Source organism: Chelmon rostratus, chromosome 23, assembly GCF_017976325.1.
Source record: "Chelmon rostratus isolate fCheRos1 chromosome 23, fCheRos1.pri, whole genome shotgun sequence".
NCBI lineage: Eukaryota > Metazoa > Chordata > Actinopteri > Chaetodontiformes > Chaetodontidae > Chelmon > Chelmon rostratus.
This window is the reverse complement of record NC_055680.1, coordinates 7750171-7773524: the sequence shown is the minus strand read 5'-3', so window position 1 is coordinate 7773524 and position 23354 is coordinate 7750171. Positions and strand designations below refer to the sequence as shown.

The 23354-nt window shown below is 43.9% G+C and overlaps 1 protein-coding gene across 1 annotated transcript in view; it reads right to left on the bottom strand.

The window, feature by feature from the left end:
* LOC121626946 (collagen alpha-1(XXV) chain) overlaps positions 1-23354 on the bottom strand; it is a 143690-nt gene that overhangs the window by 52451 nt on the left and 67885 nt on the right. Inside the window, exons 3-4 of the mRNA XM_041965702.1 lie at positions 9575-9619; positions 5724-5735 (exon numbers count right to left, since the gene is read on the bottom strand). Coding sequence (XP_041821636.1) covers positions 5724-5735; positions 9575-9619 — 57 coding nt within the window. The remainder of the gene's footprint in view (positions 1-5723; positions 5736-9574; positions 9620-23354) is intronic.

Here is a 23354-nt window from a genome sequence, read left to right as displayed (position 1 = left end):
CTGCTTTCAAAGGCCTGCTGTCAACAAAGTGCAACAGTCCAGCCTACAATCACACACTAAATATCCAGGGGAGGTCATACCAATGCACAAGCTGAAACTTCTGTCAGCCTGATTTCACACTGTCTGACAGAGAAGCTGAGACACTGAATATCCATTCTTCACATTCCTACTCTCCTATAATTTTCTCAAAACATGATGGATGAAAGCTTGACAGCGCTCGCCTGACTGCGCAGCGCGAGGCGAGGGGGCTGGCTCGCACCCATCGCTTTAGCTGTTGTTGACATGAGCAAAGTAATTCTCGCGGGTTTGGCTGCAAGCTTCTGGTACAATCTTGCGAAGCAATCCACCTAATCCAACAAGATGCAAAAAGTCAGGGGCTGGGGATGTGCGTTGTAACCCCTGCGTGGACTCGGCTGTATTAGTTTTCATCACAGCGACCTGCTAAATGTATCGAGGTCCAGAAAATCAATCCATCAAATGGAGCTCATAGCCTCGCTGTGGAACCTGGGCCAACGGGGCTGGCAGCAGCCGCTGCAGCCCGAACTGCAGGCCACATGGATCCAATCATCTCACCCTGGAGCACTGGCATCTCTGAGAGCACAGGCCAACAACTACCGCTTTTACAACCTCTGCTTTACAGGCATACGGTTTTCTCACACAGCTACACAATATTAATAAACATGTGTGTACACAGGAAGTTAGGCGAAGCAATCCTCCAGGCACCGAGTGTTGACAGGGAATGAGTAAGTGAAAGGGGGGGGCAGGTGAGGAGTGCTGCTCACCACAAAAGCGGGAGGAGGGCCAAAGTAAAGGGTTTGAAAGGACTAAACCCTGACTTACGCGCTTTACACAGCAAAGTGATGCATCATGTTTGCCATGCAATGAAACTAAAAGAAGTTTGAGATGCTGCAACAGTCTGGATTAAGTTTAACCTGATTTAAAGGAATAATTTGACATTCATTTGCTTTTATCGCTGTTAGACGAGATTAATATGACTGCCATGTTACGCTAATTCCAGCCAGCAGCCTGTTAGCTTAGCATAGCAATAGTAGTAAGGGGAAATGGCTCGTCTGGCTCAGGTAGCACGACACGCCTAGCAGCACATCTGAAGCACACTAATTAACACGTCCAGCGCATAACGGCAATGAGGTGTTTTTAGAAGTGACTCTTTTTGCGCTGTGGAAGAAAAATAATGTAGCATTCATACTCTCGCAGCATTTCCCATAAACTCCCCACCCAGAAAAGGTGAAACGTCCCATCTGGGTGCACAAATATAATCAATTGCACCAGTGCCAGAGTGGAAATAGCGGCAAGGAGACTGCAAAATGCACATGTAGCCGTTTGCAGCTGAAAGCATGTGGGCATCGTTGGAAGAGACTCAACTTCAAATATGCACAAACCTGGAAGAAGGCATCCAGTACAAGACATCCAGTAAAAACATTCATCTATATGTGCACCTCCATTTTTGCATGGGAACCCTCAATCATATTACCGTGAGCCCCGGGGGGACTTTTTTTTTTTTTTTCGAGGTGGGAAACTAATAGGGGACGGGGATGTGAGTAATCAGAGCAGAATGGGCAGGAACAGACGACCACAAGTGGCTGGTGCTCGTCGGGGGAATCTGGACGCAGAGGTTAGGCAGGGATAGGAAAACCACACTGGAAAACTGACTTGGGAATGGCATCTGGTTCCCATATCCACAGTGTATCACAATTAGCCGACATAAAACGACTTTAATGTGTGTGTGTGTGTGTGTGTGTTTGCGAGTGTGCGTGTGCTTGTTATGTGTTGGATGCTCTTGCGGCAGCAGGGACGCCATGAACAGAGGGAAGTGAAAGTGATGGTGCGACTGGGCACACTCAGGCTGTGTGCGCACGGTGTCAAGATGCAAATCTGACATGGAGGAGATTCACAATCTCGGTCAGGGATGGTCTCGTCATTCCTGAGGAAACGTTCAAGGAGCGTCAAGCCAGTTGTGGGCATAAAAAGCCAAACATCCGAGCCAAAAAAATTTTTCTGCACAATACGTAAGCAAATTTCTGACCCACAAAATTCTTGTCGTGGCTATGAAATGTTGAATAAGGTACAATGTTCCAGTTGGAAAAGTATTTCTTTCGCTTCTTCTGTTCTTTCAATTAGAACCGCACTGTGGCAGGTCTACATTTCTCATCACTTGATGTTATGAGTTGGAGGAAAATTCCTCTCAATCAAAAAGCTGTCAGGCTTTTCCTTAAACTGCGAGCATTGCATTCATACTGCGCTAATCCTCCTACCACGCTAAGGTAGTGACAGTCAGTGAGTATTCAATCTGCTCAGCTTGCCAAAGAGCGCTATTGACTGCTTCAAATCACTGTGTAAACCACGCGGCTGGCCCGAGCGCTGCCTTGCGTCAATTGCTGACAGACAAATGCTGCTGATGGGCACAGCATGAGGGGAGCGGTGACATCGAAAAGGTCAGCCTCCTAATGTTGTCACATCCAGCGGCAGCAGGCCTCCTCAGGCACCAGTGCCCTCGCGAGCCCAAATAAACGCTGTCATGTCCGATAGATCCAGCTGCAGCTCTCAGCGGGCCTCTTCGGTGCCTGTGCCCTCTGCCGCGAAGCACACACACAGGGCGAGGTTTCACGTGTGAAGGGAAACTGTTAATGGGCTTTTTTTCTGTGTCACACTCAAGATGCAGCACAGCAAAAACTGCAAATTGACACAATATCGGCGCATGCGGGAGCCGTCCTCAGCTCTAACTGGAGTCTGACTTCAGATAACCTGGCACCCTCTGCGCTCCTGTCAGGCAAAAGTGATCAAAGTCCGGCTAGAATATGTTTTATTAACAGCTGTGGAGCTGCGGTGCATAAAAGATGAAGGATGAGGGGTTGAGGGCGCCCGGGCTCCTCTGCTTCACCCCAACATTGCCTCTAATCCCTGTGACGCAGATGCATAATTCATACGCTGTGACAGATCATCCTCAACCTGCGTCGCTGGAATCTCAGCTGATGAGGCAGGGAGGTGGAAACGACTTGTCAAATATGGACACAGACACGGGCGGCTTTATTTACCTCATTGCTACATGACTGAACTCTTGCACGGGCTCATGTGCTGTACTATAACTTGGCCTGGCTCGAGACTCCAGTGTGGTGCAAAGGCATGCTTTTCCGACGTTGTATCATTTTCAAATATTTCCCCTTCCTTTTAACCAGATTTCAAAGCAGGCTAGCTTCTTTCTCTGTCTGTATAATTTTAATTTAGTATGGCATACAGTCTGTGCTGCAGAAGTGGTCGGCGGGTGGTGTTAGTGGGTACTCGAGTGCAGCCTCAGGGATGGTGTTTTATGCTTGATTGGTGCTAAATGGTGTGCACACACAGTGGTGGGTGCTTGGGGTTTATGTTTTGACACGGGCCGCCCTTGAAGAGCTGCAGAAAGATGAGGAAAGAAGATATAAAAATGAGAAGCAAACACATGAGCTGTCATGTCAGGAACCTTACCAGCCTTTATTAAAGAGGCAAAATAGTCCTTTTGTAATTACTGCAAGAGTTGAAAATCACCTCGACCCATATCTGTAACATGTCTCTCTTAATATTTTTTCAATCTGCCTGGAGGACAGGGGAGAGATATCAAACCAAACGTCACTTGACAACTGACCCCCTGATCCCGAGCAAAACCGGCACAAAAGCGCAAGCGGTGGAAAAAGAAAGGAACTGAAAACAAAGCAAATCACTTTTCCATGTCTAAATGCTGATCACGAGCCGCGAATGAGGATCTTTCCTGATGAGTTTTGATTGAGGAGACCTATTCTCTCTCTGCCGCCGCAACCGCAGGTCCCGGCCCGTTCATCAGCGGCTGAGGGGCGATTAAGTCGCAGGGATCTGTAATGGCTTCAGCAGTGGTCGGTTTGTTTGGCTCCGAGGGCTGTGTACAATTTACGCAGTGTTCCCGGAGTTATGGAGGGAGCTGCTGAATATTCATAGCGACGTGTCCCCTGCCATCCCCCGGGTGGGCATACCAGATGAGAAACCACATGAGATCACTTACTACTGTCTCCTTTTTAAGGAACTGGCACGGGATCTTTTTATTTCGGAAACAGATTTGGTGACCAGTGCGTGAGTCATTGTCAGATCATTGCATTTTTTGAAGACTTGTCTGTTTTTAGAAATGCAGTCAGCCATCCAGAGTTTTTTTTTTATTATTGGTCTGCACTGTAATTTATAGCCTTTTTTGTTGTTTAGCGCTACTCAAACTGGTTGCTTTGCCTACAGTAAAACTAGAACCCCTAACAAATATTGCTACCTGCAATGACTCCATCAGAGAGTGATTTGCAGGCCACAACTGGAACCTTGTCAGGTACTTACTGTTCATGCACAGGATTCACTATGTCACACCCAAAGGAACAATCCCAAAAGCACAGTCTTCCCTTACATTTGCCAGAAAATCCAATACATCAGGGACAACACTCCTTGGGCTCAGTCGGCTCTTGAGAAATCTCACAGGATGATTTTATTTGTCAGACGTAAGGCCTGCTGAGTGAGGCTGAGAAGAGAGACCACCTGCACTCACTTACGTCCCAGAACCCCAGGAGCGAGTGTCTGAGAAGGCGCTGAGGATTAACTTACAACTTTTACGGCTCAGCCGGCACACGCTATTATACCTATTCAATCACACATGCCTCTGGACTATAAATAATGTTAACAGAGCACACAAATACAGCGCCCGCTTGACCCGGTTACACAGCGAACTGTCACAAACCCCCGGTGCTTGTGTATGCATGGGTCTGTCTTCATCTTTGGGGAGACTCTGAAGTTTTCCATCTGTTCAGGGGAGTGAATCTGTGATCACCCTGCAGCGTAATGAGGTGAGATAATCTGTTCGGGTACAGGGTGCTGGCAGGGACGGAGCCTGGTAGCAGGGATATTACAAACCAGACTGCCCAGATGACAGGGAAAGGGGTCCCAATTAGGGGAACGCAGGGCTGAAGAGATTATTTTAATAATAGAGTCAGACTGTGAGGTACGACTGAGATTTCAGGGAGCAAATTTGTCATAATCAGATGTCTTTTACATCAAATCACAGTTTTATGCTTTCTTGTGTGCTTTACAGCTTTTAACATTTCAGTTCAGCATTTTCGGAAATATGCTTTATTATTTCTTGCAGTGTCTGTACACTAAACTAAAACTATGCTTAGCTGGAAACAGCAATCTTTGCTCCATGTAAAGGTAATGAAATCCACCTACCAGCTCCTCTTCAGCTCGCTAATTAACATGTTATATCTCCTTTGTTCAATTCATACAGAACACAAAGTGCAGTGCAGTGACTTCCTGGAATTTCTGGTTTCTGAATTTCTGAATCGTAGCGATTAGACAGGGGTTACCTTGCGAGGAAGATGGATTCGCAAGATCACGCTAGCCGAGACAGAGCCAGGTTAGCCCGTGTTTCCTGTGTTTATGCTAAGCTAAGCTAACCAGCTGCTGGCTGTAGCTTCATATTTAGCACACAGATATGACAGAGGTACCAATCTTCCCATCTAACTCTCAGCAAGAAAACAAGCTCCCCAAATCGTTCAGTCTTGTAATGAGAACTTGTGGTTTTATACCAATATTTCTCTTTTGGGGTAATTGCTCTTGACGTCAAACAGTGAATAAATATTAGCAGGACTGCATCATGCAGTGATCTTTTACTGACTTTTTACCTTCACGTGGCTATCACAGTTGGAAGAGATGTGAAGCAGGCATACTTACAGGAGGTCCTGTAAAAGAAAGGAAAAAATTACTTGGTTAGTGTGTTTTCAATCAGAGATCAAACAGACTCAGATCATCAGTGTTCCACTAAAACCACACATCCAAATAAGACAGGAAATTCGACTCTTGCTGAGAATTATTTCTTTGGGAAGGAACATTTCATGAAGATGCATCTCTTCCAAGATGCATTCACTGGCTATGCAAAATAGACAGACAGTTACCACCTGCATTCCTACCTATGACATAGAACAATAACATCGTGACAGAAGGGTCCTATCTGTTTTCTATGCAGCTGGGCCAACAATGGCCACCAGGTCTTGTGATTACATTTAACATTTGTAAGTGGCTCTAATTTCACAACTACAAGGGGGTTGCACGCTTGTTAAAAAATCCCCCCATGTTTTTGTGAGGTGACACTCGTCTTTTTGCCAATTACTGCTGCTCAAAGGACTTTGTGCCAACGCACTTCAGGGCTCCCCAGAAGCCTGCAAATCATTTTAGGTCTTTAGGTTCTTATTAAAAAGGTACCCAGCTGCTTTAACCCTGAAAAAAGCATCATTTCTTCTTTACAAGTCCTATGTCCTTGAACTGTTCTTCTTCATGACCAGGATAAAGTGCAAATCGCTCCAGCAGCTGGAGCGTTTAAGGAGGCGTGTGTTGGAGGCTCGCTGGGCTGCACTTCTGTAGCGTTGTTTTATGGATCGTTGAGTTACAGTAGACCACTTAGCTTTTAATAAACCTGCTCCACTGTGTGCTTTTTGACATGCCCCACTGTGTCGAATGGCTCAGCGCAAAATTTTCAACTGGCAATTATGGAAAAATCAAAGAAATTCTTTGATAAAAAACGTGCAATGTGCTGCAAAGCACATAATAGCCACCTCAAAGGTATAAGCTTTCAAATTCTTACATTTAATGGCCTTAGTTAGACTAAAAACATTATTTGCTGCAATATAATCCATGTAAAATGAAATAGTCTGTGACACAATGTTGGATAATCCACCGCAGTCACTGAGGCTGAGCTACACTTTCTTTTCCCATGCTGGCACCTCCAGTCATCCCCTGTTTGTCCCACTTTTGCTAACCAGAGATGCCAAAGGTTACTGTCATTGCTCTCATGATGATGGAAGTTGTTATTATGCTCTAAAGTGACAAAGTTTGCAGAGAGGCTGCAATTGTGCTTTCACAGTCATGTTTTTGAGAAGAGTCTGGTATTTTGTTGCAGAGAAAGAGCTACTTTTCTTTATACTTGACACTGATGCACCGCTGGAAGGTTAAATTACTCAACCGGCATATTTCAAGCATCAATTCCTCCTTTTGTGAAGGCAGGTTCATGAGTAAAAGTACTGATTCTTCACACAAGGAAAATACGGGAGGAAACTCCGAACACTTTCCAGCATTGACCACCTGCTAGAGCAGTTTGAGAGTGCGGCTTTCACTGCTACAAAAACTTTTTCATCCTAAACTGTCATGCCACACTTTCCCTTTCCATATGATACCGGTAAACAAACAGGAGGTCCTAATGAAGTATCCCATTCATTTTTAATGCACAGGTAAATACCCCGTGTCTTTTTCCTATTTGTTCTCTCTGTCAGTTGCAGCCAAGTCTGGGCAAAAGCTCCCCCCGTGCCTTTGCAGATGAGTCAACTGTAAAACACCTCAGCATGAATTTGTGGGAAACTTGCTGTGGTTTAGTTACTTTTGGTTAAAGGGAATCATGAATTAAATATGCTTCCCTTCAACATCCACCAGCGTTGAGAACTTAAAAAAGGGAAATTGGATTTGCAGAAGGCTTACACTGCAGAATGCTGCGCTCGTCAAGGACTGCATTTCTGTCGTATAAATAGTGTCTCCGAAACATTTTTTGCAGTTTTTCTCCTGTGGAACGGGTACATAGAGAATGACAGTGGGCTCCAATAATACAGCAATGGTGCCATCAAATGTACTTCTTCTGAATGCTTCTGTGAGTCCCACACAGAGTATGGTTTCCTCTTGTTTATGCTTGCTGTTATATCTAAACAGCAAATGTAGCAGAAATAACTGAGTTATAATTGCATGCTAATGTGCAGAATCACTTTTAGAGCATTTAAAGTGCCAAAATGTTAAATGACTTTCTCCACACAAGGATGTCGAAAGCGCTGCTTTTGTAAAGCCATTTAAATGTCATGAATGCTTTTGTGGAAGCTGCTCAATAACCAGGAAACAGGTAAAAAGCTGGTGCCAACACTGCTGAATCATTCATTAGGAACATAAAACAGTCTCTCCTCCAGGTGAGGCAGTGTTTCCGGTAGACAAACTTGCGCCAAATCTGCCTGATTGACATCAGCCAAGTTTAGAACTGCACTGTTATAGAGAATGGTACGGCCCGTCATCCCGATTGTTCCCGATTGTCTGCCCTGAACGCACCGCTGTGCCACTCCGGTCCAGACATTGTGAGTGGGTATGATTGCTTGGTTGTTTCCAATTGATTTGTCAAGAGGAAGCCACCACATTTGCTCTGGTTGAGCAGAAAAAGAGAGAGAGAGAGAAAAAAAACTGTCTTTTCACAATGGTGCCATTTTAAATACGCTGGCACGGTGGATGTTTATTGGAAAGTTAAACACTGCATAAACAAAGGCTGGCGGCGTTTCAGATCTGCAGCAAACCAGAACATTGAACTGTTGTCTGTTTGATTTCTCTTTTCTTTTTCTTTTTTTTCATCTTCCTTGGCTTTCACGTCACACACTGGACGAGCGTAGTGTTCTGTGCGCTAGAAAAAAGAAAAGGCAGAGAGCCAAACCACACTGATCCACGTCTTAAAATGCACAACATGGCCACAACAGGACTCCAAGATGAATTTGGCAAAATCGAAAAAATGAAGGAAGTAATGAAATCTTTGATACTCAAATAACAGATCTCGACTAATTAGGTTTGATTCCTGTGACGTTAAAAAGTAGTGGCTGTGTTTGGTCGTGGTTTTTCTCCCCTCACAGACACACTGTTTGTTTCTCAGGCTGTGAAACCAAACCACTCCCTTATTACTCCACCTCACTTGAAACTGGGACCTTGCTTTACCCTGTCTCTTTAATTTCTTCGCACAAGGGCAGTGCTTTTGTTCCAAAGTGTTGGCCGCGCTCCGCAGCTCCACGCTCCCAAACGCAGGCTCGGCGGCCCGCTCCGGAGCCCGTTATCGCCTTCGCTATCAGGTGAGCGGAGTGCGGATGCAGCGCCCTGCCAAGCGCGTGTTCTCGCTGTGAATTCAATTTGTGGCGACACGTTCCGTCCGCGGGAGCCTCGCCGCACAACATGTCCTTTTCCTCGATGCTCCGGGCCTCGGCTCGGCCAGCTTTGTTGAGTCAGCTCAGGAGAGAGCGTGTGGGAGGAGGGGGGGGATTGGAGAATCCTGAATGCATTACGACAACTTGTTGCTGAGCTTGTGGAGGCCAGGCAAGCGTGGGCCGTGACACTGGAGCTGAACATGAGCACACCATGTCTGGGGACAGCGCAGGAGGGTTGGAGGGGCTCCGAGCGTAGACGTGGACGCCGTCAGCGTCCACACGTTTGTGCATCACTGTTCTCAAACTGCTCCCCGCACTGTCTCCCGGTTTTACTGTGAAAATCTAGTGTTTCTATAGCGACCGAACCTGAAACAATCCAAGTGAACGCTGAAACCACCATGCCACAAATTACACATCTATAACCTATTTTGGCCTCTGAAGATATACAGTGTACTTTTACATGATTGTAAGTGCAGTATGATTTGCTGATGTCCGGCTGAATTGTTCCTTCAGCATTTCTGGATTGAGACGCCACACACTCACACACACACACACACACACACACACACACATACACACACAAGTGCGCATACCAGGTTCTCCGTTGCGGCCTCTTCTTCCTCGCTTTCCCGGAGGTCCTGCAAAAAAGAAGAATATAATACATTTTAGTCGGTAATTTGATTGTCTTTTTGTTTGTATAAGTTTCATATTCTCACAGAAAAACCACACTACAGCAGGATGAGGAAGAGCCACTGAAAAATATTGCCTTTGGACTACAAACACTGCAAAATCTCAAGGTTCATTAAGTATTTAGGCTCTATTTATACATAAGCTGAGGTGGAAAAAGGAAACACACACTGTCTTGCCACAAAAGCGCATGTTATGCTGACATCCCTGCTTCTTTTCCTTTTTTCTGTCTTTCCTCTCAGCGCAGATGCCCTGGTTTTTAATTTGTTTATCTAGACAGTGATTTCCTGTTTGCCATTTTCCTGTCAACACTATCAGTCTGCTAAAGTCTGGAGGAGTAAAACAATTACACGCTTTGTCAGGTTTTACATGTTGAAGACCTGACAGGGTCATACTGTTTGCCGCTAGTGTGGAAATTGGGAGCATCTCCTCCTAAATGACCTCCTCCTCCCAACAATGCATGCAGTCTTTTCCTGAGGTTGGTTGGAAATATATTTTCAGGCATTTTGTTTGCTTTCTGCCCAAAAACTCATGTGCATTCACAATTTAGCCAAAGGGTAAAGCTATGACTTTTAGACTAGCTGGAAATTAAACATTGAGCTCTTATGAATACTTTTGAGGAGGACTTGTCAACATGCAAAGGAATGGATAATATCGAGGAAGGAAAATTGCTCTTTCCACTCGACGTTAAAAGAGCTGTCGGGAAAATGATTGGAAGTCAATGTTACCAAGGGGAAAATATCTTGCCTGCCTGGCTCTGAATCACAGAAAATATTCAGATCAAATTTCAGGCGGCAACAATACTGTGAAGAGTTATTATGCAAATGACTCCTCTGACCCAGAGACCACCAAAAAGGAGCATTTTGCCATCATGTTAGGGGCTCAAGATAGCTACAGTAATGTAATGGGGGTTGTAAAAGTTTTTGAACAGACATAGCTGGACATTAATTGCCCAGGTGCCAGAAGGTGCTCCGAGTGACGACTTTGTGACCCTGGGCTTTTTTTCACCAACAGCCAAAAAATACAGGACTGAAAATACAAAACAACCACACGAATTACTCATCTCTGAGAACGCAGACCCACGTCAAGGCCAACAGTCGACACTCCTTTGATGCAAATCTGTAAGTGCAACCACGATACGTGTGTGGATGTGTTTCCAAAACTATTCAAATTTCACATTTGGATGTGAGTAAGATTATAATTAGGTGCGTGATATGTGTGTATTTCCGTTTCAATAGCTAAACTTTGGTTTGAGGGGACAAGCGTTGATACAGTTGTGGAGATGTCGCCATTCGGATTCGTCCCAAACTCTAATGGGTTCTTCTTGGCCCAATGCTACTCCCTTCCACCAGGCTTCATGAAAATCAAGCCAGTAGTTTTTCCAAAATCCTGCTGAAAAACATACAAACAGACCTGAAACATAACCTCCTTAGTGGAAGTAATAACCTGATCTGACCACCAGCCTCCAGCCTCCAACACTTCCCCATGCATCAGCATGTCAGCTAATCAACCTTCCTTCAGTCTTTGCATCCCTCGACAAGGAAGGGGAATAAAAGCAACAAGGAAGAGAGTAAAATAGAAAGAACAATGCCTTTTACACAGTGTTTGGCTGATTTAGGACGCTCCAGATGTGTTGCCGGGGTGCAAAATGAAGTATTATGTTGCACAGCTCTTTGTATGATGCTTAGTCCTCAATTTGATCCCAATGTTTGGCTCCGTTTCAGCCTCCAGCTCTGCTCCCTCTGGACATTTTCCAGGATAATGTCAGGCGCTGCCAGTGAAGGGTCCAGGCACAGTTTAAAGTATGTAACCACAGGTGGAGTTTGACTCTCACTTTACTATGGTTCACATCAACCCTGGTTTCTCCGTAGGTTTGTTTTTTAAGGTTTTAAAAGAAACAGAAGGGGGTTTACTGCACTTGGCAGCCGCTTCATTATTACTCACTTTGAAATGACACTTGACACCTCTGAGAGGAATATTTTGCGCTACGATACGACATCCTCCTGATTTCGGTGGTATATTTTTGACAGCTGCTGAGAAAACACTCCCCACATGGGAGTTGGCGATCCAGACAAAATAACCTACATTATTTTCAGATATCACCATAATTCACAATATTCATCTCAATATTTTTCATTCTGATTATAGTCTGTGAGGACAGATTCCCATACAACCCAGCTGTACCAGTAACATTAAAACCTTTGTAGACAGAAGGCCAACAAAAGCGAGATAACATTTCAGTTTATGAAACCAAAGTGAAAGAATAACTTAACTAAGTCTTTCAGGAGCAGAGAAAACATGTTTTTTTAATCAATTAAGACAAAAAAATTGTGAGCAAGTGCTGTAAGACCTCTGGTCATAAACGAAATGGAACGGACTCAAACGGGGTGCTGAAGTGCTGAGAGATCTTAAGTTGTCTGTCAGGGCAAAACATCGTTCTAGCTCAGAAACATTGCATTGGCCTGCATGTTTCTCACAGCATCCCGAGTACGGTCACGGAACAGCGGCTGCAGAAAAAAAAAATGTGGCCTGGAATTTGACGATGAGGGTCAGCAGCAGCGAACAATCTGCTGAAACCTTTTCAACCTTTTCAACAGCTCTCGAGTCTGGAGGAGAAGTAAATCAAAGTGAACTTGATGTTCGTTCAAATGTTTGGTCAGACAGTTTTCTGGTCAGACAGAACAAAATGGGCCCTGTGGTGTTGTGTATTGTGTTTTTTACGTTGTGTTATTTGGTGGCTTTTGTGTTGTGGAAAGGAAGCAGCAGAGAGCCACTTTGCAGTGCTGGGCCAGAGAGAAAAGGCATCAGTACAAGTGCTGTTTGACTTCCTTTTTCTCTGTGAATGGCCGTGTCGGTCGGTCAGCCCACCACTGTGGTCCAGATTGAAATATCTCAACAACTATACGATGGATGGATTCTTTTGAATCTTTGCACAACCATTCATTGTCCCCTGAGGATGACTCCAGCTGACTTTTGTGATTGCTTGACTTTTCCTCCACCGCCACAAGCTTTACATCCGTGGTTTTGGGCGAAAATGGATGAATTGCAGACATTCATGTCCTCCTCAGGGTATATTGAAGCAACTTTGGTGATGGTCCCTTAATTCCCCATCTAGCATCATCATCAGGTCAAGATTCTAATTTGTCAAAACTCTCCAAATACCTGCAAAACTAACCTTAGCTGCAAATTTTAGCATGCTAACACATGAACTGAGATGGTGAGCATGCTAAACATAACTGCTAAAGATCAGCCTGTTAGCATTGGCATTGCCAGCATGTTGGCATGTTGATGTTAGCATTCAGCTCAAAGCACGAAGCCTCATTAGCTGCTAGCATGACTGTAGATTATTCGTCATCTTTAAAAACACATACATTGCAGCTCAAATTTAACAATAGGAAAAGTACAAATATGATTTATAATAATTACATATATGGCTTCTTTCAAAGTTATAAAATTTACAACTGGACATGGAGGATGTTGCCAAACATCACATTGCAAATAGCAATTTTGACAAGTGAGTTTGGAAGATTGTCACATTGCCGTCACCAGTCGAGGTCATTCATGTGAGCGTTTTCTGTTTTTTCAATCATCACACGAACTCTGACACGCTGCTCAAACACAGCGGACCATCTGACTTTTCAAACGCTGTCAGTGGATCTGTTAATATGACGGTAATAGACTGAGATATGAACGGCACTGAGTTAGTTGTAAGAGCAGCATGAAACCATCAGCACAATGCTTTCAAGTCTTTATTCATTTTTGTAGTTTCGGAAATAGTTGAACAACATTGGAGTTTTTTTTACAATCCCACAGAATGTTTTCTTGGCCAAAATATTGATAGTAGTAGTCATTTTAATGCCATTTGGCAGAAAAGACTCCCATATAATTGGCAGTATTGGGAAACATGCTGTTTTCAAGCAATGGCTGTATTGTTTTTGAATACTTTTGCTCATGTTGTTCATTACAACATTATTTCAAAGTTACGCATTGCTTGACATAATAAAGTTTGTGTTTATACTTGCATTAAAGACAAAATCGCATTTTACCACTAACCCATCATCCATAAAATATTGATTGGCCCTGAACAGCTAACAGAGCTGCACCTCTATTTCTCTTTTTTCCTGTAAATCAATCAGCCGGCCCCCGGCCTGACTCATTTACAATACCAGCATTGTTTCAGAGCTTGATATACATAATCAGACCACTCAATGCTTTTCTCACAAAGAAATACAGCTATTCCTCGGAATAAAAGCCCGGCCAAAAATAACAAACTGGGTACCAGCTCCAACCTCCAGCGTAAATCAGGTTTGAAGAGAATTGGCTTTAGACTCCTCAGCAAACCCGACTGCACCTTTCTGGGGCAAATGAATCAATTCACATGTTTTCTGCAAGTTGAGATTTATGCTCATGCGGTTTGTGTTGTCCCATGTTAAAATGTGAAGCGAAGTCAAACCATCAAAACAATAAGACAGTTCAACATAGTTTTGGTTTTTGCTGAGTGATGATTTAAATACGTCCATGATGTACGTTGAAGCACGCAGTGCTGTGAACTAAACTTCACATCCCACATTTTGAATGTAAGAGGCTGCAGCAACACCTGCTTACTGAGATCAACTCTGTGCAAAACATAGAAGGTTAATTTCAAAACTATTTTCCCTCGCTGGCATGCTAAACTGTAAACAGCCAGCCTATTTCGTGGATACCAAAAGCGCCACATGCTGACCTTACTGTTTACATATGAGTCATAAAAATATAATGAATGTTTGGGAGAAATGTCATGGCGGAACAATACCTCCAATGCCAGTGCTTTCAGAGACTGACATCAAATTGTTTTGCTGGTCTTTGGTTCAGTTATGGTGAATTATACCCTAAAGGCCGAAGGTGCCCCAAAGGACAAAATTGTCTTTGAATGATTCGAAAGGTTCTGCAGCCATTTTGGCGAAGGCCTTGCTGAGCAATTGTCTTGTGTTTACTGGGAAATAGACTCAGATCCCAGTTTGAAATGTGCTCTGTAAGACAACGGTTTGGTCATGATTGTCAGGTTCCATCATGGCATAATAGAAGACCAATTTCCCCTCAGGGACAATAAAGTTTACTCGATTCTGCTTAACTCGACTCTACTTTGAGTTTTCCTCAAATATCTGTGTTCAATTTCACCACTCTCTGTCAATATCAGAATTAAACTATGAGCATATGCAGAATATAGAGCCATCTCAAGGTAGCTCCCAACAGGGTTCAGAACTTGGAGCGCTGAGTTCGGTTGACTGAAATATTCAGAATATTTCTCAAAAATCTAATGATCAATGGCTTTACAAGTGTTCCAAGGTCTTAGGAAGATTTAGTCAAAACAGATTTAATATAGTCCATTTAATCCCGCAACATGGATGGATGAGTTTATTAAACCTGGCAACCCTTTGGGATCCAGGTCAACAGAGCTAAAGCTGCACAAAAGCTGGCTTTCTACTGTACAATCATTTGTTACTTTACAAGTACATTTTTGTGGAAACTTCTGGCAAAGGCAAACAATTTCGATCCAAGATTCTTATTACTATGCATGACAATGAATAAATCAATGCATAAAATGCTAATTCATGGAACACTGCGTCCACTGTCCAAGGGAAAAAATGGAAATTGAACCACAATTTTACAATCAGCCTCATCCGTGGATGTCACTGCTTCGAGGGAATATGTATTGTAGTCAAAATATGAATTGCAAAATGTAAGAGCGAACACAGAGAGCCGCGTCAGCCAACAGCTCTGAAAAAAAGTGCACTTTTCTTTTACAGAATTAAGCAGAGAAGATGTCCTCCTCATAAAATGCGATTTCACTCCCCTCCAGAAACTGAGAAGCTCAGTGAAAAACCTGACAGACAGGCGTGAAGATCACTTTTAAACGCTGATAATTCATGTCGCACGCAGAAGTTTGGTGGATCACAACCTTGTTTGTCAAACGTTCCCCAGCTGCCTTGTCTTAGAAGTCTTGCAAGTAACCTCTCAGCAGCCATATTTCAACCATTCAAGCATTACTAAATTACTTTTAGCTAACTATTTATGTGTGCTCCTGATTGAGCTCATTTAGTACACATACAGCACTGACCTCAGATCTTTGGGATTACAAAATTTAATCTTAGTTAAACTGCATCTGTGTGTCTCCACCACACATACCCAAATCAAAGAGATAACAGTACAAAAAGATGAAGATCTGGACTGTGTCTCCACCGGCTTCGAAGCTCCTCCTGAGCTCATCAGTCATGGCTACTGTTGAGAGAAACAGGAAAGTCCCCTTGAACTTGTGACCCACCAACCTGGCTCCGGAAAGGAAGCCCTCATAGTGCTCCGGCTGACCTTCTTAACTACTTGTAGGCTTACTAATCCCTCAGCTTCCTCAAACCCTTTCTATTTAAGAGAGATGAAAAGACGGAAAGCAGAACAAAGAGTTTCTTCTCAAATAACAAGTTTTCAGTCCCAAACAAGACTCCTGGACCTTAAATGCTGGTACTTAAATTACCATATCGCTCTCCAAATGTCAGTTGCATGGCTGGTGGACTCCGCTGGTCTAAAATTAGTCCACTTGACCCTATTAAGCTGTGTGTGCTTATTTTCCACAAGGAAAGCACACAATCTATTTAATGGCTGTCTATGGCAGAGGTCAACTGAAGGTTGTCTGAATTGTTTCAAAAGCTGCCCTGACACACGCAACACAAACTCTACCCAACTCTTTTTTCCCCAAATGCAAACACGGCGTAGGGTTTGTGATTCACTTAGAGTCAGCTTCGCAGTGTGTCAATGGAAGTTCAGCTCCTGGAAATTAGAGGTAGGTTTCCACATTCCTGCAATCTGATACAAGGAGCAGACTACGGCATGGTTAGCATGTAATGTTAAGCCATTTCAAAGAGCAACCCTATTATCAACCTTGTTTAACGGCAGTGGTTCTTTAACAGCCTTTAAATAGGAGCCGTGCTGTTTGGATTATTTTTCTTGCGAGCCAAAAATAAGTCGTGGATTGTAACACACACTTGCATAATTGTTTGCTAACCTGTTTAAAGAGTGCTAAGATACAAGCCTATAGCGTTAAATTCAGACCTCTTTACGTTAGAACAGACTCAAGAAGGTTTTCTGGCAACACGATATAAACAAATCAAACTCTGAACAAGAATTCAAGGGTCTATTTTAATTTACCCAAGAACCACATTTGACTCCCAGTTTAACCTTAAGAAAACACTGTGCTAAAGGATATTTCACATTACTCCTCGCCTCTGTGTCATATGTCTTCATCATCCTGATTTCCAACTGTACTTCACTCCAATGCCACCGTTTCGTTTCCTGAATAAATATGATGATTATAGCCATTTCCTAAATAATGCTTCGCAATTATATTTAATCTGTTGCCCAGAAAGGAGACCATTGTGTCTGATTTTTACATTTCCTTATTGACTTATTTTGTCACCACATAATATCTTGTACTGTATTTTCGATAGGACACGCACGCACACGGCCACGGCACCCGCCCAGTTCAAATGTTGATGTGGCGAATGCAATGCAACAAGGCCCTCGCAAATTCTCCAGCTTTCTTCAAGAACATCTCTGTATTCGCCTGTAATAAATGCATTGTTAAATGCAGATGGACATGTGTTTACACTGCCGCTCAAGAGAGTATGATTGGTGAGCTGGAAATCTACAGTTTGATTTATACAACAGCTGTAAAGCAAGACATCTCGCTGATTAGGGGCTGAATTAAATCTAACGAACAGTCATGAGGGGTAATGAACAGTGACGCCTGCCCTGCAAGCTCTAATGAAACTCAGTTCTGCAGTTTTCAATTACGAGACGTCGTGAACACGCGGCTCCGATGCACTCCGGAGTCCACGCCAGCGTTATCATTATGCTGAAGTTAAAACCGATTCATGGTACCGACAGGGCACTTGTAAATGTCAGATAGTCCCAAGACGTCACCCAACAGGGATCTGAAACTAATCACATGAAGCAGCACTCATTATGACGCAGAGAGCAGCAACTGATTCTAAAAAAAAAAAAAGTTTCAGAATGATTCATCCTCTCTGCCAGCTACATGTGCACGCTCAGTCGTGGTCACAGGATGTTATCAACATAAATTGATTTCTCCACCCATTCCTGATGAATATGGCAATTTTATGCCTGTGAGTTTATGTGTGTGTGTGTGTGTGTGTGTGTGTGTGTGTGTGTGTGTGTTGGGCTGGGTCCTGTGCTGTGCTTGTCCAGATGCCAGTGATCAGTTCATTAAACCACTAGTCAATCCATTAGGATGTGAGGAATTTGTCTGCAGGCTCCATTAACACTGCGTCAAGCAGATTGAAACTGTTATTAAAAATGCATCTTTGTCTCCCTGCACCACCAGAGTGAAGCAGCCCTGCTCGGTGTTGGACTAATTGTTGACAAAGTAACCGTTGTTGCACTTAAGAGTCTGGTCATTGATTGAGTAGTTGCAGTCCTGCAGCAGTGTTTTACACCTAAACGCCCAAACAAAGACACACTCACTTATACACATATTAACACGCAGTTTCACAGACTGAAAATCATTACAGAACAAGCAGCTTCTTCTCTAGTTCTCTGTCAGACACACACACGCACTCGTAGAAGACAAATGACATGAATACGGCTGTGGCTGGCAGGCATGCATGGATCATCTACGCTTTTGCTCCGGTTCAGTGTCAAGGCTGGAACGCTCCTGAGGAGGAAGCAGGGCCTGTGAGAGAGCCTTTTCATCACCTTTAGAGATCAATGTGTTTTCCTCTGGCAACAGGCTGAGTGCTGGGATACTTGAGACCCACCCCGTGGGCTGCACACTGCAATTATCCTCCCCGCAGTACTGACTGCGGTTGTGATGGAAGCAGAACACACTCCCTGATGAGGGGAGGTCAGTAATAAGCCAATCGATTGGCCCAGTCCCATCACTTTATGCTGCGAGTTAAATTGGCACGGGCGCTCATCCTGACGGCTCTATCAAAAACGTTCGCTGAAGGCTGAGGACATTCCTCGTAACATAACCTGCGCTTGCATGCGAGGGAGTGTTACTTTTGGGCAAGTTTCTAATCTTAACTAGAAATCTGAGAAAAATCCGACAATTTCATGTCTTGAAAATGAAAAAGGGAAACACTGGGATGAGCCCAGTTTGGCTTGGCCAGGCTAAAGTGTAATCCACAGTGGAAATTAATGGTTTCTTTTGAGTGTTAACCAAGTTATATCTTGGCAAAGGACCCCCTGCATTCACAGCGGCTGAGGAACCCACCAGATAAATAAAACCTAATTTGACTGTCATGACAGCGTGGCCATCTGAAGCATACGGTCTCGTCACCTTGCACTGAACCGTATCATCTTCCACCTGTGCTGTTAACAGAACAGCTAGGTGTTAGGGGTGTTAACATAGAGTCCAAATAGAAACACGAGCAACCAACAGCTAAAGGACTAAAGGTTTCGACACGGGTGTGGTCTGTGGAATCTGATTTGCACAAGCGCAAGTATTATACACTGAGGACGGACCAACACCAAGGCCAAGACTTAATTAATCCACTCAGCATATGCATGCCTAGCAAACATTGATTAACCACAGTCAGTGACTGATTTAAGCTTCTGACCTGAGTACTTCCAGTCAATCAATATCGCTAATTAGACCATGAGATACTGAGATGCAGAGGCCAGCGAATGAACCTACGCTGTGCTAAATTTAGTAGTTACTACAAGATAAACTAATTTGGTCTTTCAGGCTGCTGGAATCCCGACTCGCTGGCATCCAAAAAAACACTGAAGAAAGTGAGGACACATGGACACGTGGCAAAATGACTCCGTCTGCGAGGATCGGCCAGCGGATGCTTTTGAAGCCTTCGAGGGGTGTGTTTGGTGAAAATTCTACTGTGAATACTGATAGCGACATGCGCGGTATCGCGTGGACGTCTTCTGTGCGTGCGCCCGAGCGCTCGGGTTGCCGAAATAGCTGCGAGAGCAGACAGTATCTGCTCAGTGGAAGAAATTGTCAACCTGAATGCCAGAAGGCAAATGGGACATACAGTGCATGATTAGCATCAAATGATCCCTCTCTTGTTCGCGTTCAGATGAAATACTTTATCTGCGTTTAAGACTTCTGTGGCTATTGGATGTCACATTGAAATCATGTGTAATCCTATACCTGCTGCGAACGGATGACATGACTGCTGGCTGACCTCGTCATCGCCGGGGATGTGCGAGCCAGTAAGCCCAGCGTGCGTATGTGTCTGCGGTGTGTGTGCGGATGGATTTAGAGACGCGGTGCAATATAACGTGCACCACAGGGCCCAAAACTGCTCAAGGACAGTCATTGCCGTTTCTCGACCGGGATGAAGTCACTGGAGAAAGGCCAACTGCGCTGAAGTCAAAAATGTTATTACACTCCTCAGCTATTTTAATAGACATGGCATATAGCGCTGTCTGTCTGAATAACCATCCACGAACGCAGCTGGTGCACCTCAAGTATCAAAATCTTCAAATATTTGCTTTATATCTGGTGCTTCTTGGGATTATACAGAACAAATACCATCTATTTTACACATTGCCATGTACGCAATTCATAAATATGTAAGATTGTTGTTCCTGTTTGTGTTGCAATGATCCTTCCCCCTCACTGTAATCCCTGTGTTAGTTCAAATCTTAATTAAAATCTTTCGTAGATAAAGGGTCACTGCACCCAAATTACAGAAAAAATAAACATAACAACAAATAACATATTCATATCTCACTTTACTCTTGCGGTATCTACCCATGCAGATAGTTTGGCTGTTATTTGCTTGCACTCCAACACAATGATGGTAAATGGAGTTCATTTTCAGGGGCTCAAGGCGGCAGATTTTGTATCAGGTCAAATTAGTTCCAATGAAAATGTTCAGAGTACTCTGGGTTTCTGGAAAGAACCTTTTGCTGAATTTTTAAAAGGCCCAGACAACCTATTTTCTCAATCAGCTGCCAAACTCAGAACAATTTTTGTTACTTGAGTTGAGAGATTTCTGTCTTTGCTGTTTTTGTCTCAGCTTTTCTCTCGGAGTTAAAGAGAACAGGGCTCATCTGGGAAAATACCATGTCACATATTTCTCTGCACGAGCAACTCCGCAACATTTTCTCCAACTAATGTGTGTCTGAATTCTGCGTGTGAAATGTTTGCTCAAAAGTGCCCGCAAGGAAATCCACAAGGGAATGAAACTGGGAGTGCTGCCTTGCGGTTGTAGGCCTCTACCTACTGGTTAAGGTGCAGTTTACATCCACATCTGTCCAAACTTGTATAACATATGTAGTGAAGACTTTGAAAGAATTTACTCAAATGTATTAAGTGCATTTTTTGGTGAAATGAAACTACGATATTGACATGTATGACTCCAGTAGGAAAACATGTTGTCTTCACTTAGAGAGCTTCATCACATGGTGCAACAACAATCACCCAAAGCTCAATATCAGCAGAACCAGTGAGCTTGTGGTGAACTACAATGCTTCAAATATGGATGCTGCTGCTGTTCATGTGAATGAGAAGCTGACAGCCTGAAAGCATTATGCCTACAGCAACAGTCATCGCCAGCAAATGAAGATGATTTTTAAGTGTCCAAAATCTCAATTTAGTGTCAGCTTGAGTGCTGAGTGTCTGTTACACAGGGAGTAATGACTGACGGAACGATGACTGATGGTGATGGTGTCTGAAGGATTTCAGACACGGCTATTTTCAGTCAAGTCTCATAAAATCAAGCTGATTAACTGAGTTAAATAATAGCATACTGTGCTATAACGTGCACTTTCAATTTTTAACTGATTTAGTCACACATGTTTAATGTTACTGGGCTTGAAAATATCACCTTCAAAATTCCATTCACCTCCATCACATCAGGGCGGAGGCAGAGATCAACGGATATCGCCTAACAACGAAACAAAAAGTGCTCCACACGGCCAGGCAGCGTTTGAGATAAGTGAGAAAATATGTTTTTTCAAATTTGGGTGAACTGACCTTTAATCTAAACAAATAATCTAAGACATTTCATACTGGTCAGCTAACCTGCGATTCCCATCCCCTTTGATGTGCCCTCGAAGCTTGTGAGTGCAATATTGTTTTTTCTCCATTCTGCTGCATTTTATCCCCTGCAGCTCCTCGGGGCTTCACGTTCACTATCTTTCAACTTATCAGCCAGCCTTGGTGGTCTGAGGCTGGTGTTTGCTTGAGCATCGCATGAACCATGTTGGATTGTTCCTGCAACAGTTTGAGCACGCAAGCGTGACGGGTACAGGCTCGTATGTCACAGATACCCTATCTTGTCAACAGCGAAGGAAAATGTATGATAGAGAGGCTGTGAGGAGGAGGGGGTGGAGGGGGGCGGAAGAGAGGCTGGGAGGGGGATCTCTTAGTAGAATGGAGGGATGAAAGATTTAAGAGCAAAGCGGAAAGTCTGGAGTCTGAAGTGTTTTTGAGTCCGTTGTGTGTAGTCGTTGAATTCACTGTTCGTGTAAAACTCCTCAGTCGGGGCAGATGTTACGGTTGTTACACTCCAGCAATGTACATTTAACATCAAATGACAGCAAAGGGGTCTTTTTGTCATTTCACAAGACAAAATGAAAAAGGCTGACGCAATTAAAATCCGAAACTCTCGTTTCATCAAAATGAAAATGCTCCACTGAACTCGCAAAAACTGCCCGCACTTAAGACAAGTGCCAATTTAGCCCTTTGCTGGGCACGGATTGTGAAAAACACAGTCCAATTTTTCCATCCAGCGCTTCAGTGGATTGTAGATTAATGGCGCAGTGTGTCAAATCAGCTGTGGCGTTGTCTGTAAGCACACAGGCCGGCCTCAAGAATGCAGCGAGGCCTCGTCGTCTCAGCGGACCTGCGGTTGCTGACGGGCTGAGAGGGGACGCTGATGCTTCAGTACGACAGGTTGGTGTCCGGTTACAGCAAGCAGCATCTGGAACATCAAAACAACTAATCATCTGCCTCTCACGAACCTAAATAACAGGCACAGCTGGTGAAACTGCTGCCAGGATAAATGGGCTTATTCCCATGCATGTCTGCACGCATATGTCTAAAATGCATCAGACATTATGCGAGCCATCGTATCGTGTCCCCTAAAAGGGACTGATAAAGACAACCTGACAGAAGTTCATGGTTTTCCCTGAATGCCCTGATGAGCTCTGTGAGAATGCTGTAAGTGTCTCCGGGCCCTTCGTGAGTCCTGAGTGGAAACGAAAATAAAGTGCCATCATCGGGCTGTCAGGTCTAGACTCACAGAGTCGGCCAGCTCGGAATTTCTTTTCCCAGCCCAGGAAACCCCTCTGCAAGGCGCTCCGGCATCTCTCCTCCTCCTCCTCCGTATCCCCAAGAAATCCCCAAGAGAGCAAAATCAAAATTTATTTGAAATGATTACAAACCATAAAATATGGTAATGGGCTTGGAAGAAAAAACAGATGCATCAACAAGGCAAAACATGCAGCGGGAGAGCGATTCTGAGTGGACATGAAAATGAACAAGGCTCCTGCTTTTCTAACCTCAGTCAGTCTTTCCTTCTTTCCGTTAAAAACACACAGACCGCTGCACCTTCGGTTACTTTTGTGAGCCATTAATTCCCCTTAATGAGGGCAGTTTTTTTTTTCTCACAAAGCAATCATGGTGCCTTGCAGGACCTTCCACCGGAGCTGAGTCATAACCGACAA